The sequence below is a fragment of the Pyrgilauda ruficollis genome, unplaced genomic scaffold (assembly GCF_017590135.1).
Source record: "Pyrgilauda ruficollis isolate IOZ18807 unplaced genomic scaffold, ASM1759013v1 scaffold15, whole genome shotgun sequence".
Classification (NCBI taxonomy): domain Eukaryota; kingdom Metazoa; phylum Chordata; class Aves; order Passeriformes; family Passeridae; genus Pyrgilauda; species Pyrgilauda ruficollis.
In genome coordinates, this window is record NW_024513654.1 from 15,044,217 (window position 1) to 15,063,497 (window position 19,281).

General features: G+C 38.2%; 1 protein-coding gene across 2 annotated transcripts in view; it reads left to right on the forward strand.

The window, feature by feature from the left end:
* Nucleotides 1–19,281, forward strand: part of BLNK (B cell linker) — an 87,437-nt gene that overhangs the window by 55,084 nt on the left and 13,072 nt on the right. For both annotated transcript variants that reach the window (XM_041461603.1, XM_041461604.1), the window contains 12 exons: nucleotides 2,184–2,249; nucleotides 7,483–7,539; nucleotides 9,584–9,633; nucleotides 10,543–10,583; nucleotides 11,407–11,563; nucleotides 12,691–12,860; nucleotides 13,332–13,413; nucleotides 14,164–14,244; nucleotides 15,704–15,729; nucleotides 16,259–16,287; nucleotides 16,629–16,724; nucleotides 17,494–17,536. In XM_041461603.1, coding sequence (XP_041317537.1) covers nucleotides 2,184–2,249; nucleotides 7,483–7,539; nucleotides 9,584–9,633; nucleotides 10,543–10,583; nucleotides 11,407–11,563; nucleotides 12,691–12,860; nucleotides 13,332–13,413; nucleotides 14,164–14,244; nucleotides 15,704–15,729; nucleotides 16,259–16,287; nucleotides 16,629–16,724; nucleotides 17,494–17,536 — 898 coding nt within the window. The remainder of the gene's footprint in view (nucleotides 1–2,183; nucleotides 2,250–7,482; nucleotides 7,540–9,583; nucleotides 9,634–10,542; nucleotides 10,584–11,406; nucleotides 11,564–12,690; nucleotides 12,861–13,331; nucleotides 13,414–14,163; nucleotides 14,245–15,703; nucleotides 15,730–16,258; nucleotides 16,288–16,628; nucleotides 16,725–17,493; nucleotides 17,537–19,281) is intronic.

Below are 19,281 nucleotides of genomic sequence, written 5' to 3' on the forward strand. Positions count from 1 at the left end.
TCCTTGAGTATTTCTGCTCATCCCAAGAGAGCACTAGAGAATAAACATTAGTTGGTGATGAGGTCCTGACTCAGAGGTGTTGTGAAGGAGGAGGTTGTAGTTCTGTACCTGACACAAGGGCTGCCTGCACTGGGCCATGGGAGCCTCCATTTCCTGGGTGCTCTCCGGGCTGCTGCTCTGGTGAGGTACTCTCTCAACAAACCCCTTTTCTTGGAGTGCAATCTCAAGTATTTGAGAGCCATACCACAAGTATTTTAGTACTAGTCAGATATGTAGATTCAGTCAAAACTTTAGGTATATAAATGCCCTTCTGTGCTTCACTTTCCTCATCACTGGAATGGCCTTTGGGCCTGGGATTGAGTGCTTGAAGATTTCGAGAATCCTCTTGCCGTAGACTTTTCCATCTGCCTCTCATCTTTTCTTCTGTTTCTCTAAGATCATAAATCAGATGGACAGCTCTTCCTAAAACTTTTCAGTTGTTGCCTTTTATGTGGCCTGGCACTTCAAGAAATTTCAACCTCCAGCTAACTGAACGGAGTGGTTTTTGCAGTTCATTCAAACAGGAGATCAGCTGTGCTTGATGGCTTCCTACACTCCCCACTTATTGCACTGGTTGTCTGCTTACTCTCACAGGCTTCAGACAAGATAAATTCTCCAGGGACAGCAAACAAGGATTTTAACAACTCCTACAAGACCTATGTAACTTGAAAAGCATATTAGGTACTCTCTAATTTATCAAAGTTGTAATTAGACATCTAAATGCCTCCATAAGAAGAATAAGGAATAAGAGACACGGATTTTTAATAAATTTGACTTGGCAAAAAATGGGAATGTTTTCATGTCAGTCCATCTGCTTGGAAAAAATACCATAATAGCACCTGTGCATGTGATTTACTAATTTAAATGCACCTTTTTAAATAGAAATATGTAATAAATTTATATTTTAAACTATAGCCTTATTCAAGACTCATGGAACATCCATGATGCTCTCATCAATTCACCTAAATGTGATCAAATGAAAAGCAAACTAATTCAGGTACTTATCAATTTTGTGTTGAATCTTATTTGCATGCATGTGTGAAGATTTTTTTAGCAAATAAATGACAATATAGAATAAAACCAGTAATGTGAAAAAGCCCACCTTTTTTAAAATAAAGTAATAATTTTGCTAATGTAAATATATTAGTGTCAGTGATGAGCAATAAGCAATATTCAGATAGAAAGCTACAATTAGATTTTTGTTGGTGAGTTCTAACTTTGACAAACAACAAAAGAATATAACTGATGCTGACATCCATCCCTAATTGAAGCCTGGCAAGCCTTTTTGAAAGAAACACAAACACTTACAACCATTCTCCCCAAACTAGAACTAAACCATTTAGATCTTCTCTCATTCTTTTCATTCCTCATTACTTTTCATTTATAGACACTGCCAGGTGCCAGCTGGGGCACAGCACAGAAACAGCAAACTGCAGATGATGGCTGTTTCTGATGTTTCAAGCAGAACCAGAAGCTGAGTCTGTTAAGAAAAAAACCCCAACAAATGCAACAGAAAAGCAGAAGTTCTTCTGGGCTTTTCACCTCAGATTTAATGTATCTCATTAGTTTAGATAATAATCCAAGCTACTCTTAGAGATGTAGAATATTGTTATTGGCAATTTTGGAGCATTTTGCTCTACACCTGTTTCTCACAACTATAAGTAATTAATTTCTCTACATTAGCAGGTTACAGTCTATCATTTTGCTATAAATTATCGGTTTGAGTTTTCAGCAGAAGTTAAAGATGTGCTTGTGAATTATTTGTCCATTATTCTCATTATATTTAAGTGTCCCATGTACGGCCAGAAATCAGAGGACATCATCATTATAGCCTTGCTAGAGTTTTGAAGTCAGTTCTAGATAAAATGGCATCATTTAAATATTCTAAACTATTAATTTAGGGAAGGATTTATTTTTTCCTGATGCACGTACTCTTAAATTGATTGTTTATACCATATTTAATTGTATTTGGAAGGATAACACAAATAATGCTAAAGAGCTCTTTAAAAGGAAGGAAAACTTCATGCACAAATGATTTAGCAATTAAACTACTTATTGAAGATACATTGAGCATATTTTTCTTAATTTATATAAATGTTCAACCACTTGGTAAATTAATGCTGGCTTTATTTAATATCTTACAGGAAGCTCCAAAAGATGGTGCATGACATCAAGAAAAATGAAAGTGGCATAATAAACAAGTTTAAAAAGTAAGTTTGCAATGCCAATCCCTAGTTGTATCAATGTGGGGAAGTCTGGATTATGAGCAGTGATGTGTAGTACTTCAGTGATGGGACCATGTCATTCCAGAGGGATGCACTTCAGTGCATGGAAGGAGCTTCAGTTCAGACTGCAACCTGCAGAATTGTCATCAGTATTAAGAGTATCATAAAGGAATTGCAGAACTGGAGTCCAATGATAGGTTGTGTTTATAGCCTTGAAAAAAACAGTATTTGAGTGAAGAGTCTTTTTTGGAATGTTTGCTGGGAATGGTCATTGCTTGTTCTTTGCATGTGTGCGTTTCTCCTTAGGCAACTGTTTAGGTTTCCTGCTGCAATTAAGTTGAATTTGAGCTCCACCTTGAACCAACTGGTCAGACATCATACTTAAAATTCCCATAAAAATGCAAAGTCCTCCTGTGTTTCAGTCTTATAAAACAAAATCCAGCATTACCTAGCTCCCTTATTCTAGTAAGATACATTGAACAACATGCAGATTGTGTCACGTGCATGAAAGTATTATAAAATATTCATATGTATTTATACACAGAAAGAAATTCCAGTAATTTTGCATCCTTGTCAAATGAATACACTATTCAGTGTTTCCAGACAAACATCTATTTAAAGCAATTAGCTATTTAGCACACTTTTCTTAATGCAACAGCTCATTTGCGTTGAAATTCCATTTGGATGCGATTTTCTCATTCAGATGTCTTTCTTTGGATGGGTCATTGGCAACAAAAGTATTAAATACTTTTAGAAGTTAATTACAATGTCTATCTGCTGTGTTTCCAGGACAACCATGTTTAATTCTAGAAATACAGCTCTTGTACATAAAAGACACATGGAAGCATTGTTTTGAATTGTTTTTAAAGAGGGACCATGATGGCTCCATCCAAGGGAAACAGCTAATTCCCGGTGTATCCGAAGCCTTCAGTCAGTCAGCTGCTGGCAGCAGCAGTAGGGCCCTGCCTGCTTTGGCTGTGCAGGAGCTCTGGAGAGCCAGGCTGGCTCAGCTCCTGCCCTGCTGCCAGCCCAGGCAGGGCTGGTGTTGGTGGGCAGCTGCTGGAGCTGCCAGAGGAGGGGGATACACTCCCAGGAGCAGCAGGACTGCCCAGCTCTCCTGTTCCCCAGGCAGGAGGGGTATTCTTGGCCTCCCAGCACTCCTTTGTGCTCTCATTTCCAGAGCTATGTTTTCTGCCCACAGACTTTGAGCAGGCTCTGATGGTAAAACACCTGATCTATCAGATGGATTTTTGAGATAATTTTTTTTCCTTTACTAATTCTCTTTCACTCCAAGATTGCTGCAGTTCACACTTAATCACAGTCACTTGCTATACTTACTTATTTCCCTACAAGCACAAAAGGAAATTTTCCCATAAAATGGCCCTCTTTCAACTACTTGGCATTTTAAGTGTGTTTTTGTTTTTAACACAGTGACCACTGTGTTCACCGCCCAACTACAAAAAACTCATTTTCACCTGGGACCTGCTGACAGGGAAGAGCTGCTAGGCTGTCCAAAGCTTTTGGTGGGGTTTTGGAGTGGAAGGGGTTAAAGAGGGTTTCTTACAGTTGCTGCTTTTTAATAAAGGATGGCTTCCTACTTCACAATAGTTGTTTAACTGTAATTAATAATGTTCCAGTGGACTCAGTTCAAAAGCCTCAGAGAGGAAAGATGACAGAAACAGCAGAACATCTAAGGTTTATCATTTGAGGCTACAGAGTGTCTCCTATAGTAGCCTGAACGTGAATTCTGTTGTTAATCAGTTGCTCTGATTGTGTCTTTCCTAAAGAATAAGAAGGGAAGAACAGAAAAGGGAGAAGTAACATGAACCAAGTGTAGCAGAAGCTGGGAAGGTCATCATTAAGTGTCAAAGATTGCTGCTATAGCACTGTAATTCTTTGATTCATGCAAGATAAAAAAAATATAAATATATATATATGTGTGTATATATATATATATATAAAAGAGTAGACTCATAAAAAGTCAAAGTATGACTGCAGCACAAAGCTCACATGTCAACTCTCCCAGTCATAAGAACACAAAGAACATGAGGTATAAAAGCATAATAATCTTTCTGATGTCACTGTGATTCATTTGAGTCATAATAATCTTTTTTGCAGTTATGAAGATCAGAAATTTAGTTTGTAAAAATTTAAGAACTTCCAATATTTGCACATGACTTCAGGGTTCAAGTCTTGAACGCAGCACATAATGAGACTTGCAATAAAAGCATGAGTTGACAGCACTGATAAGGGTATGTACAAGAGGAGTTAAGCTTTACAGAATTAGAGCTGGCTGTGTTCCTTACTATGCAGTCTTTGGGGGCTTTTTGTTTGGTTGTAAAAACAAACAAAACATGGTTATCCAGATGATCACTACTTCCATTTCAGTTAAAGGATTATTTTATTAAATGTCAAGGTTCTAAACATGACTGAAGCAGGAAAATTTTTATTTTAAATGGGCTTTGTTTAGCATATATTCATCTATATGCTGGGAAAGAAAATCAAAATCAAACCTGTTATAAATAGAAATAATTTTAAGAGAATTCAAACAGTGTGCTTGCGTATCTGAAGCCTAAAGTTATCACCCAAATGTATGCCATAAGCCTCTGCTATACAAATTTAAACAATTATGAAATATTCGTGAAATGCAGTGACTAATGACTTATTAGCAGTATTTGTTAAAACACATCTAAAATCTGGATTGGCTCCTGATTATGCAGAAGTGTAAAAGGTCTTGCATCTCAAAACATTTGCTCTCCAGGCTAGTTCATCTGTGGGGTGCAGGTGGGGAGGAATTCATCTACTATCCATGTGTGTCTTAAGGATCTGTGGAAAGCAAGCTGAGCATTCCTGGTAACAGGAAAGAAATAGAAAGGTTGTTTTTTCCTTGCTTAAAAGTTCCTGTTTGTTCCCCATTCCGACTCAACGTTTTCTGGCAGTAAAAATATGGGCCACTGCAGGATAGCTGTCACCTGCTTGCCCTTAATCACATGCAAAGCTGTTTACAGTCCTAAGTCCCAGCTGCTGTGCAGATCACAGTGTCGAGGAGGATTATGTACTCAGGTGTAGAAGCAATGAGTGTAGCCAGCATTGGATAAACAATGAGAGCTGGGGGCATTTTTTTCATACTCAGGTCCTTGGTAATACAGAGCAGGGAAGCAGAGCAATCATAGGTTTCAGGATGTAGGCTGCCTGTGCTTGAAACACGCTGTAAAGACAGCACTCATCTGTACATCGTAAGCTTTAAGCCTCTAGGCTTTGTTCAATGGAATCCTGACTACACTAAAGTTGGGTGTTAAAAGTCACACTGCATGTACAGCAAAGTCAGGACTTCACCTAAAGTTTTGTATGTGCTGACCTACTGTATTGAATAAGAAACAAGAAGTTCCATTTATTCTCCTTGTTGTAGTATCACATCCTTCACAAAGCTATCAGAAATCATGCACTTTTACTCAAGTTTCTGACTGCACACTATCCAAATGTCCATTTCTTGAACATTTGCCATGTGACCTGGAAGATGGAACAAAGATGCTTTACCCATCTTTTTAGTTGGGTAAGTCTTTGCTTCAGATTTGTGTGGTCCATTTTTCTATACCATTTATAATTTAGGCAGTAACTTCAGGCAGAAAAATAGTTGTGTCACTAAATATCTCTTCAACCTGCATAGCTACAAGTAAAAGGCATTCATGATCAAACCCTTGGCAGAGGGAAAAGCGGTATTTTATGAACCAAACAGTGAGAGAAAGTACCAAAATCAAGCTGTACCACGCTTAGAGAAAGAAAACAGGAAAAAGTATAATGCCTTATTTTAACTGTTATGATGAAGAAACATGAAAATTACTGTGTAGCTGAATAGAATGTTTTGAGTGTCAGGATTTTTATTACAATAACTGCCATAGCGCATTGTAAGAACGTGTGGAAGAGTCATAATAAAAATTTCAAAAAAAATCCCTTTCATTTTAATTTTATCTTGTACAATCACTGTATAATTCCAAGTGTATGACAAACTCTTTCACTAGGAATACACAGTTCAGGAAAAGTTGATGTTTTGCATCACACCTTTTGGACCTCTGAAAATGTTTCTGGCAAAGTTCAATTAATTTACTGTGTAATCACAAGTGTGATGTTCTAGTGCATGTAAACCTAATACATACTATAAATACTCAGGTCAGAAAAGATACCAATATAATTTTTGTAAAAACTATTATATTAAAATAGTTCCTAACAAAGGAGTGGACTTTTTACAGACATAACAATACAAGAAAGCAATTGACTTTTGAAAACTAGGAGTTTTCAGGCATATCTTAAATGCTGGGGGACTGAGCAAAAACACTAGTAGGGAAATGCACTTGTGGAAAAATTTAAGTGCTACGTGTAAAGGTCTACTAATACGTATGTTTCGTTGTTTTTCTGGGTGTAGCCTGTAAAAACAAGTGTTGCTAGAGCAAAATACCCAAACCTCTGCTGCAGTTTATTTTCAAATTCTTCACTTAATGCAGGAAAACAAAAATGTGCTACAAATTCCAAGTAATTAATATTTACAGCTCCTACAGGACCATATATGTCAGAAAAGTTAAATACATGCCTAAATATTTTGTTGGGTCAAGCTCAGCATATTATAGGGGGAAATTTTGGAATACATTGCTTTAAAATGGAATAATTTATTCTCTTAAAAGTTGTTCTGAATTTCTGTACCCTGCATTCTATTCATATGTGAGAAGCATCTATAATGCATTATATGCAATGTCTCAAGTGCTACCTGGTTATTTGTTGAAGCTCCAATATATGTACTGTGGTTAAATACATTTAAATATGCATGGTCAGTTGGATGGCTTTTGGTTCTTCCAGTCCCTTCTCATTAACTTCAGGGAGCAAGGCAGAGTCAATTGCCATTCTGCAAGGATCTGTGTGGACAATGAGGTCAGAGTCTGCAGTAGCTGGGGAACCACGCCTTGAAGTAGGGTTGTGTCTTTTGAGCTTGTGGTGTGGTAGAGCTCTGGCTCCTGTGAAGTGAAGCTCCAGCTGACTTCAAAAGAGCCTGGATTCCAGTTCTGGCACTTAGAAAATTATACCAGTACTGTGAAAACTTCTTTTTAAGTGGATTTGAATTTTAGAATAAATAACATATTTGAAAAGATTCTTGCAAATGTAGATGTGGCCGTGAACTCTTTCAGCTCTGTGACAGAAACATTATTTCTTTTTTTCTATTGATATTCAGGTTCCAAAATGAACAAGTGGCCTTAATTTGCAAAACTGGGAAAGATACTTGGGATCGGTATGCTATTCCATGGCTGCACCATGGCATGATAGGCTGCTTAGACACAGACCTCTGTTCTTACCTCGTGTGCTTTCGTTATAACGTATTTACATTTTCTGCCAGGGTCACTGCCAGGATTTACAGGGCCTGGTACCAAGTGTGGAAGATTTCTGCTTAGCAGCTTAGAAATGTGTGATATTGCTTAAGCCATGTACTTTATACCGTGACCTAGACAGCCTCTCACTGTTGCCTCAGTTCCACTATTTCCCAAGTCTCCAAACAACTCATGGCAGATGTATTGTAAAATACATCAAGAGATCTTGGTCTGCCCTTCCTAAGACTTGCCCTTCCTAAGACTTGAGCCCTGGCAGTGGCCCTGGGATTTTCTTTCTAACATGGCTGTGCTAACCTGGACAGAAGACCAGAGCAGAGCTGTTGAGAATGCTTTTTAATTTACTGTTTGTACACTAAGTTATATTATGCTTCAGGAGGTTAAAACTAGGAGACAGCTATCCATCATCAGTGTTGTTAGCCATGAACAAAGCAGGCTAACATTGCAAGAGTAATCTTCCTGGTTTGGTTTTTGTTTGGTTTGGGGAGTTGGTGGGTTTTTTTTTGAGTTTTAGCAATGCCCGCACCATTTATTCATTGATTCATGCATGGGGTGTTTTTGGTGACTGTTTGAGCAACAGAATTCCTTTAATTCAACCCAGAAGTAGCCAAAGCATTTCTCAAAACAGACAGGAAAATTTGTAAGTTGATGTGGTAGTGCCAGCCTGCCACCACCCTGAGTGACAAGCGGTACCTGAACAATGATACCTAGGCAGCAAGCCTAAATAGGACCTAAGTCTAAATATTGAGAGTCAAATTCCTGTGGTAAAGCAACATTTGCAAACACTACTGCTCAGAGATCCAAAAAAAAAAAATTTAAATTCTTTGGGGATGTGGGGTTTATTAAATTATTTGCTTATTTTTGCAAATGAATTTGTTAGGACCTGACTGACGAATCAGTGAAGTCATCAGTTTAGTAGACAAAGCTTCAGGTCCATGGTGAGATCCCATCAGTGCTACAAAGAAGCTGTCAGACAATTTTCAAAAGTCACTTTAATGAATAATTTTAATGTCATTAATTATCTTAATGTTTTATTTGGCTACAAAAAACAAAGGGTTGTTGTTTTTTCCCTCTGCAGAGGCACCAGTCTGGCCTGTGATGCCACACATGCATTGTTCATCTTGACTTTAAACCCAAATTCTTCTCTTTCATTACAGGGTAGTGAAATAATTAAACTGACTATAATTCAATGTATTCTTTGGACAGCTGCAAGTTAGTAAGGAGAAGTATACATGAATATACACACACACACACACACACATATGTGTGTGTGTTTACTCATATGTGTACTTCTGCTTGCTAGATATATATACATGCACACACTTATGAACCTACCTGTATAGCCAAAAAGATCCTTTCAGTATTTCTACAAATCCATCATCTTTTGATTCACTTGATATGTGATGGCCTTGTAACAGTTTTTACCAAAAAAGGGACATAACATCATAAAATAATAAAAAGTAGAATCGTTCACTGAGAGACCTGGTATACATTTAAATATTAACCATAAAATAAAGTGCATGCAAAATTATTTAGTTCTAAAAATACAAATGGAGAGCGCTACACCACTTTCTTATGCCATAGTCTTAATAAAGCCTCTGTGAACCTGAACAGATTTTCATCTTCTGATAGATCATCATTTATTTCTGCCCCCTATCTTATCTCCTTCTGGAAATGAAGAAGACATGGGGTGAGCGAGGAAGCTGTCCTTTCAACATATGTTCTTAGTGAAAAAAAAAATCAAATTCTTAGATTCTATTTTATTATTTTATCAGTTTCTAGCTTCTGAAAGCATTCTTCTACAGCTATTTGCTAAGCATCTGTGATGGTAATCTGTATTTCTTTAGCTGCAGGTATCTTCAGTTATCAGCTTTTTTATGTGTCTGGCTAATACTCCTTTCTAGTGAATGTTACTTATGAGATCATAAATGTAATAATTATAATTTACAGCCTTAAAAAAAAGCCACCGCCAAGTCTGCCACAAAGGGATTATGCTTCAGGTAAGGCTGTATTAATGTAAATTTAAACTGCATGTCTGTGTTAATTTGCTATCTATATGCCTAGCAGTATTTCAGCTATATAGTTCCTCACAATTTGTTTTTAATGAGAGAACAAGATACCATTATCAACAACTCTGAAGGTAGTTCACACCTCTGAAATGAAAGGCAAGAAAAAAATGCTTAATTGTGCCAGCATGAAGAGTAGCAAGTAACCACTCTTTCAAAATCAGTCTTAATCAGAGTTCTGTATCTAGGCTGCTGTAAAAATGGAGGAGAATTTGCATGCAGCCCCTCCTTACAGAAACTGTGCAAGTAAATACAGAAGAAATTGAACAAATGCATCATTACAGATTTAAAATCATAATACTATTAATGTAATGATGACATCATAAATTATCTTGAAGGTAGACCTTTACTTGCTTATCATACAGCACACAAACTAGTTCATGGCTGTTTTTACAAGTTAACAGCCATCTTGTTAAGATAAGACTGGAAGAAAGCAGGACAGAGTTTGGAACTTACCAGGTAACTGTTCCCTGTTTAATATAAACACTTAACCAGCTTTAACCAGGGCCCAGAGGTCAGCAGAAGTTCCATTATCTAGAAATTGTCATCCCTACTTAAAAATGAGATGCATTGTGGGTAAATTGCATGCTCTGCTGTTCAGACCATGCACAGTTTGTCATTTTCTAATGCTTTTCCAACAGTTCTGAAATAAGTTGTCAAAAATAAGCAAAAAGGCATTTAATTTACTATTCTGTCCAAATAGATGTGTTGCTCGGAACTGTTTGGAAATTTTGCTCACTCTTTTTTAACCGAATATGATAACTATAGATTGAAAAACCAATCTAAAACAAACATTTATATTTACTATTACATCTCCTTAAATAACTCTAATGTTTGGTTTAGAACACGCAGACAATGAAGAGGAACAATGGTCAGATGATTTTGTAAGTACATATTTCGGGCTAGTAGGAGGTTACTGTGGTAACAAGTTAGCACAAGAAATAATAATAAAAGTTTCTTTTAAAATCATCTACTTGTGGTTGAACTAAATACTGAGCCAAACAAAGTTGGAATGTTATTTTTTACATCAGTTTAATTCACAAGTAGCCACTGATTTTTAGCTGCTTCAATTTTTTTACATTCAACTTAGAAGTGCTTTCAGAAGCACAGTCAGTGGTAGCCACGAATGCTAAGGTTTTTGGATAAGTGAGCACACGGCATCAATTTGAGGAACTTCCTAAACTGAACAATAATTTCAGAAATCAGAAGAAGGTTTTATTTGGGGCAGGAAGGGTGGGAGGGATGAGGAGAGGAAAGCCACTTCTTACTAAAAATGAAAACTTCTGCTAAGATTTTAGAAAAGATTAGAGTGAAGCAATTCATGGCTGTCAGCTGTGTAAAGTAATGGTGCAATTGTCAGCCTGAAGTGACCAGTTTCCTTCTGGAGTCAGATATTGAATACCCTTTTAACTGGAAAGGGAGAGGAAGTGACAACACACACCAAGATCCATCTGGCTGGATCTAGAAAGGAACTGTCCTGGGGAAGGAAACAAGCTATTAGTCCGTAATTTGAAGACCGAGCTCTTGAGGTAGAAGGACTCCTTGGAGATAGCAAGAAGGCAGGGAGCTCCTGGGAGGAGGCAGGAGTGCCTCTTTGCAAGAGGAAGCACTAGAAAGGAATATGATGTGTTTGTTCAAGGGTACAGTTTTGTAATTTTCTGTTATAGAATGCTATGAGATGAGAAATGGGGAGTTGTGTCTTTCTAGGACAGTGATTATGAAAATCCAGATGACCACTCTGACTCTGAGATGTATGTGGTCCCCAGTGAAGAGAATCCTGATGACAGCTATGAGCCACCTCCAAGTGAGAAGGAGAAAAAGAAGATTCCCTCTTCATTCCCTGTTTCTAGGGGTGAATATGCAGGTAGTTATGAAATAGTTAACTATGTCACCTTGATAATTGCTTTTTGATCAGTACCAGAAGAGAAGAGGCCCCAATGCACTAATCTGTCCTTTCCTCGAGAGTTTGCTTCTAATTTTCATACTCAGATGTTAAGCATTCAGGGGTATGTTTTTTTGGGGTTTTTTTATTACAGTATGAAACAGGTTAGCATTGCCAGTAGTGATGTTTATAATTTTAATACAATGTGTCCTAGAGGCTGTGATAGACATCTACTAATGACAGAATTCAAGCAGAGGTATGGGAGATACTGTTAACTTGGGGCTCCAAATTAATCCACATATATTGATGCAGCAATTACTATTGAAGATGAGGCACATCAGACTAGACAGGTCCCTTCTTAAACTTCTCTGTTTCTCCAGTCATTATTCCCAAAGCAGTAAAACAGTAGCCCAAATATTCACTCCTTCAAAATTGGTACTAAGGGTGATAAATATCCTGAAAAACAGGACAGGATCAAGATTTTATTTACATCAGTCCAGTGTAAAGGGATTTTTTTCTTTCTAATTTGATTCTTTTCAACCATGGATAGGTTGCATTGAAGTGAATGAAAGTTAGCTTCAGTTAGATGAAGATCTGAGACGTGGAGAAAAGAAACATTGACATGATGCCTGCTTTCATTTTTGTATGATACCACGCTGTTACTGGTTGTGGAATATTCATCAAAGTGTTAAAATACCACATGTGTACTCATAGAAGTTTATCAGCCCTTGACCTGTGTGTTCTTTGAAAAGGGAAGGACCTGACACCCCAGAGAACCTGGCATAATTCATGTTCCAGTCCCACCCAGTGTCGTTTTTCTCATGTCTCATATGCACTACAGCTTTTCCCCAGGGAGCTGAAGAGTTGTTCGTACAGCAGCCAGTGTCTAGGCACCCGCTGCACCTGATACAGAGGGCTGGGCTGCTGCCCTGAGCAAGGAAACAGGACCTATTTACACACAAATCTCAACATCAGGTCCAGCTGTGCTCAGGTCTGCCATTCGACCTGTGCTGCAGCCACAGCAAAGACTTTTGCACAAGCAGTAGGAGAAAGTGCAGAGACTAATGTGTAATTTTTACTCAAATTGTTGTTTTCTACCAAATTAAAAGACAATCGCACCAGTCACCAGACGCTTCCTCCCATCAACAAACCTCTCCCAAGTACACCCAGTCCAGCCATGTCCAGACCAAAGAAACCATGTGTGCCATCCATGCCATTGCCATCTCCTGCTGCAAAACCAAAAGTGCCACCTAAGCCTAAGGAGTGCAGTGATGATGAGGTAAAGTTTACAGATATGTTTGTTATAACTGTGTAAATGTCATAGCAATGCCATGGTCTGGTCTCTTTCTTAGCCTTTGTAGTAGAAATCATTTTGTACATCACTAATAGTGACATGCAAGTGCCACACTGACTCCTAGGGGATATCTGCCTGCTTTGAGTATCAAGAAGGCTCTTCAGACCATGGAATGGCTCCTGATCATCTGTAACAAGCTGCAGGCAGTGGGGAGAGAGAAACCTCAAAGGCTACTCCAGGACCAGAGGGAAGGGAGGGCTTCCATGCACCAGTGGAATAATTCTGTAAAGGATTTTCAATCTTTGGGATTGCCTTCCACATAGGACGATAAATGTCTGAAATAGGAGTCACTGTGAAATGGCAACTATTGTAAACTGCTGCCAGGACTTCAATCCAAACACTTTGATGACATAATGGAGGTTTAACTGAGAGATTTGTGTCCTGCATTTCCCATAGGATAACTACATTGTGCCAGTGGACAATGATGATGATAACTATATTGAACCCACAGAAGGCAGCATGTCACTACCTACAAGATGTGAGTTTTAGTCATTTAAGCTTATACTTATTGCTTTATTAGGAATAATTGTGGAAAAAAAAGGGTAAAATTAATGTCTGTTTCTAGGGTTCAAAGAGTGGAAATGTAGCTATTAAAGAGATCACAGCCTGTGAAAAGGCAGTTGGCTCTTCGGCTTATGACAAGGCCAAGGAAAATTATTTTTAACTTTATTGGAAGACATGTTTAATTTCTGCCTCTCTCAGCTGTTTCAAAGTTCAGCCCTTGTACAACCAGTAGGCTTCTCATGACATATGACCTGCCTTCTCAACCAAAGGAGCATTAAAATTAAAATTGTCTGTTTGCTGAAGTGCTTCAGGAGAAGAACAAGCATTTTTAGATATTTAGTAGATAAAGACAGACTTTACTTTTTTTTTTAGTCTCACTTATATATATATTTAGCTAGAGAATGAAACTACTACAGCCCAAAGGTGAAAAGTAAACAGAGAAGAGCATGTAGTTCTGCTCTCTGACATCACTGACAATATCAAACCTCTTCAGAAAGGCTGAAATACTGAATAATCCTTCTCTTTTAAAAAATGAGAGCTGCTTTCTGACTCAGTTGATTTATTCAAGGTCACACAAAAGGTTGTCATTTGGACTACTTAATATTCGTTCTTATTGTATAAATGTTACATTGTTAACAGATGTGTGTAAATATATAAATATATGTGTATATATACACACATGCACAAATATATATATATGTACATTAATAAAATATGTTTATAGCACCTGTGAACAGATTTATGAAGACAACAAAGCCAGCCCCCCCTATTTCTCCAAAGCCTTCTCTTCCTTCTATTATGCAAGGTATGTGAAGCTTGCATTGCTGTTAGAATACAATAATATAAGACTGTGGAATATTAAATTATGCCCGATGTATTCACACCACTAACCCTATGACATACTGAAGTAAAACAAAAATATGTTCCCCTTTAGCCTTTCTGTGTTGTAGCAGTTGCTTTGTCTAGCTTGAACAGTAAATCCATTTTAAGCATGAATAAAACTAGAACAAGTTACTTGCCCCAAATTAATTTATTTTTAGTCTTTCGCTCTAGTAGAGGAACACAAATGGATCAATACAGCAAAAAGAATTATAGGAGTCAGTATGTCAGTAATCCCATTTCACCGTAGGAATCAAGACCCAATACTTTTAGATCATTAGACTTAACCATGTAGAAATTCTGTACAGGCCAATGTCTTGCATGGTCTTTTGTAACAGTGTTCCCATTAAGATTCTATAAAGAGCAGTTTATTTGGAAAAAGAAACAAAAGCAGAAGCAAATAAGAGGAAGCCTACTTGCTTTTGTAAATTCAGATATTCTTGTTTAATCTCTCTCTTCCAACTTAGACTTGTTTTGCATCCTCATTCTCATTAATTGCTTGGATGTAACCTTTCCAGACATGACACAGTTCTTTAAAAAGCTTTGCATATTCATTAGCAATGTGTTTAGCTTTAAAGTCACAAACTACAAGTCGTAAACTAACATTTGTTATGAAGTGCTTAAGATTTTGTGAGTTATTTTCCAGATATTTTAAAATGCCCTTTTCAGTCTCAGCCTTTCTGTAAATCAGCGTCGAGCAACAACCAGTTCCTGACAGATGTCACTAAAGAATAAAACATCTCCCCCTGGTGGGAGCCGGGACACTTGAGTGCAGTTAAAGTGATGAAACCTGACATGAAATTTACTGAAATGGGATTCTGTTTGCATCGAAGAAACTGGGCATAGATAAAGATGCTGGTGTTTTTTTCTTTCAAGGTCTATGAATTTCAATATACTTGCGGGTCAGAACTCAGGGAGGGATGTTGGCCATGCAAAGGAGCCAGCTTGTATTTATGACTGACCTGATTTCTTCCTCCCTGAGTCAAGGAAAGGCTAAATGCTGCTGCAGGTGTGATAACACATTTTTTCCAAACTGACCCAGGTTTGCACAACACAAGCGTTCATCTTGCTTGCAGCAGGGAGGGAATGAGAAGAGAAACAGAACAACAAAAAGATTTTGTGATGGGAGTAATCTTGATTAATACAGTCACTGTATATCAGAATTCCTGTGACTTCACCTGAAGTTCCCCCCAGAAGACAGGGGGTGTTGGGGGTGTTGCTGCTCCAGGGTTTTGGTGGCAGATTCAAATTCTGAGCAGATTCTCCAAGTTATTTTTCCAGAGTCACAAGTATGACTGATAGAAATTCAGATCAGCTTTTATGGGAACATGCAGTATGTTTTTGCTACACTAAAGAGTGCTTTTTATTTCTTCCCTGTCCTGTAGAAGTCTACGAGGTTCCTGAAGAAGAGGTGAGGCCTTTCTACAGTATGACTCCCATTGCCCTCAGGCAGGGTACAAATGTGACTTTGAGAAAAGATTATCAGTCTTTCAAAAGGGAAAACTGGGAACACATCTCTTCCTGCACTTAAAGCTTTCTGACACTCCCTTTTCAGAAAAGCTGGCAAACCATTTCAAAAGAGTAAATGGGAAGGGGCAAGTTTCCCAGTCCTCTGTGATAGTGATCCAATCTGTGAAGCAGCAGCCTAAGGAAATGCTTTACAGAGGCAGAACTGCAGCAGAGGAGCAATGACAGTTCTGACACAGTAATTTTTTTCCCATTTGTTGGTACTGACATAACATATGGCCAAAGCAGATTTACTGATGTTGAGTTCTTGCCTCTCCCATCCTAATGTAGATTACCAGACAGAGCTCTAGTAGAAATCTGTATCACAATGCAAAAATAATATCTTGATATGGTAAGATAAATAGGATCATACAAATCTATTTTATGGAATTAAAAAGTGACCAAAAAACAATTCAGTGCATTTTCTCTTACAGGAGAAACCATCACCACCACCAGTAACCAGGTAACCCATTGCTGTGAATGTTTGTGCATTATTTAAAAGTGTCAGAAAAATATTTTTTCTCATCTAGATACTACATGTCTGGTAATTCTTTCTCTAGAAGAAATACAGTAACAGAAGTAATAAATACATAGAGTAAATATCTCTTCAGATTATCTGCACAAATATTATCAACGATTTTTATGTCAATTTCAATAACCCAAATGTAGTACATAGTAAAAAGAAATACTCTTAAGGTTACTTATTAGAATTTTGAGGGGGTAGGGGAGAAGAAAGAGAGGTTTTGTTTGTATTCACTGTTGTTAAATGTAATTTTCCTTTCTTAATTCATGTTTCATTACTAGGTTCACCAAGCCACTCATGTTTATGCCTGCACAGAATACAGAGCACTCCCACATGCACAGCATGACCAGAGAGTCACCTAAGCAGGATAATTCCAGGTAAGTTAACAGCAGCTTAGATCAATAGGAAATATTAGCAGAGAAAAAAATTTCTTCTCTCTAATGTGTAGATTTCAGACAATAAACAATTGTCAGGCCACTCAAATAGCTGGGGATGGTAGGACAGGATGAGAACCAAAAGCTCTCACTGCTTTGTTAACTTCTGTGCTCAAGGCAGTTTGCCATATGGATAGGATTTTCTGAAATACCCCTTACAGGATCCAGTACAGGGATAAAATATCTCTGCCAGCCAGTTTAAGGTCCTTTTAGCCACCTCTGCACCTTTACAAATTAGATGTTTTTGCAGCTGTACAAGATGCCTTGTAAAGAAACTGGGCTCAGTAAATCCATGGTTTATATCCCAAGTCCCTGGCAGAAAAGGGAAAAATCATACCTGAGTGTGCAGCCTACTTCACTCCTGTGTCCCCAGAAGCATAGAAAGCTGCATCATAAGCCTTGCCGCCTCTCTAGGTCATTATTTTACAGGGTATGTTACGTGCCCCCAGAAGGAGGCATCCACAATACTCTGTGTGTGAGGGTGTTTGGTGAGGTCCTGTGCAGTCACAGGCGACCCCAGGTCTAGGACAGGAGCTGTTCTAGAGTAGTTCCACACCAAGGGCACAGCATCACCACAAGCACTGTAGCTGTGCAGAGCTGAAATCAAATCCATTTACTGCAGACCTCCTTCCCTCTAGATCTTAAAAAGCCTATCTGAGCCAATAAAATAAATAAATCCAATTCACCATAACTTACTGTGTGTATTTTTCAGAAATATTTTGCCTCTCCCCAGAAGTCGTCTTCATCCAAAACCAGTGAGTAGCTAATGGGCCACTCTAAAAGAACATGTTAAACTTAGTTGTTTCATATATAAGTAGATGGATTATCTATTTATTATCTGGATTAAATAACAGAAACAGATGACCAGATGTCAGATTCATCTGCTGTTGTGATTGTTGCTATTAATCCTTTGGGCAGAAGAGCACTGGACATCTCTGTTGATCCAAGAAAAAGTTCAAATGTTTTTTGGGAAATACGGGATATAAGGGATATATGTTTCAGTCCGCAAAAATAATTTCTTGTACTAAAAAATACCCGTTGTACTTCAAGAGCCTTACTTTAAGTAGCAGAGGATGATTCTGTCCAATCTGAAGCACTTTTCCTTGAGCCTCATTCTTCTCAGATGGTGAATGATTAATGCTTTCTGAAAATGGAAACCTTCTAAAATGTCAGACTGGGTAGTGTGACTAACCAGTATCACTAGAAAATGCAGTTCTTGAAGAACTAATTACAAGCCTTGGGTCCTAAGGCTGTGTTTCAGCCAGTCCTCTTCTCCCTCTGCCTCCCTCTGCTCTTATCCTGTCTGTCCCTTCCACTGTGCTGGGCTTTTTTTTTTAAGCAAACTATTTGGAAACGTGTCCAGCTGCAGAAATGAGCAAAAGCAAATTGTAAAAGATTCTTTTTCAACCAGATCAGCTCCATTAATTCATCTACACCATAGCTCTACTCACAGCTGTGCCAGTTTGAGAGGGTCTTCATGAGGAGCCAACTATCCAGAACAGAGTAACATGTTAACTGTGTCAGCATCTGTGCCAAAAGCTGCATGCTCAGACCCTGTCCCAGCCCTGTGCTCTGAATTGTCCCTAGGAAATAATCAGTCTACCAATAACTATATAGAGAAGTTAGACACTTAAAACCAGGAAATTGGGTTCATATAATAGAATTAGATGTTATGGTAACAGTGCAGGTGGTATATGAGCACCTTATATCAGTCTTTAAATTTCTAGATGTACCGAGCAGTTTGTATGTACAACAGCATTTTATTTTCCCTTCCACCTCGTCACAAAGTTCTTCCCATTTAGATCTGTGTCCTGTGGGATTCTGAGCAAATCCTAAACAGTGCCAAATTTGGGATTTCTCTTTTATGAAATAGTTTGATTTCTCAGTTTTTTTTTACCAGTACAAGATAAGAAAAAAATCTCGTGTCTCAAGGGAGAATGTTGGACAGAAATTCCACTATCTGATCAGCACTAAGAATACTCCTGCTTCACAACAGACTTGAGTCCCATATTGCAGCTGAAACCTCTCCATTAATGCATTTTCAAAGCTTGCATTTGAGATGGATATCATCCTAGCTTTGCAGAGAATAAAAAGAGGCTGTCATTTAGCTGGAGCCAGCACACTGAGTTACAGCTTCAAGATGAAGGTCCCAGACACTCTTCTGTACCACGGGTGTATTCAGCTCCTGGGTGGTTGCAGTTCACCAGTTTGTCACAAGAGTCAGCCTAGGAAAGAGTTACCCAGTGCAGTCCAAATTTTGGGGTCTTTGCTTGTCTTGTAAGTGGCAGCCTTTACAGTCTTAAAGGAACACATGGTAATGAGCATAGTGTTTGTCCAGTGCTCTGTTGTTCTTTCCATCCCTGGCTACATTGACAAAGCCCAAAGAAAAACTGAAACATCTGCTAACTGCTCCCATTCAGTCTGCTGTCAGCACTAACCAGCACTGATCATGTGCACAGAACTGTAGCCCTTGTTCCTCTCAAAGGCCTGAGCTGACTGG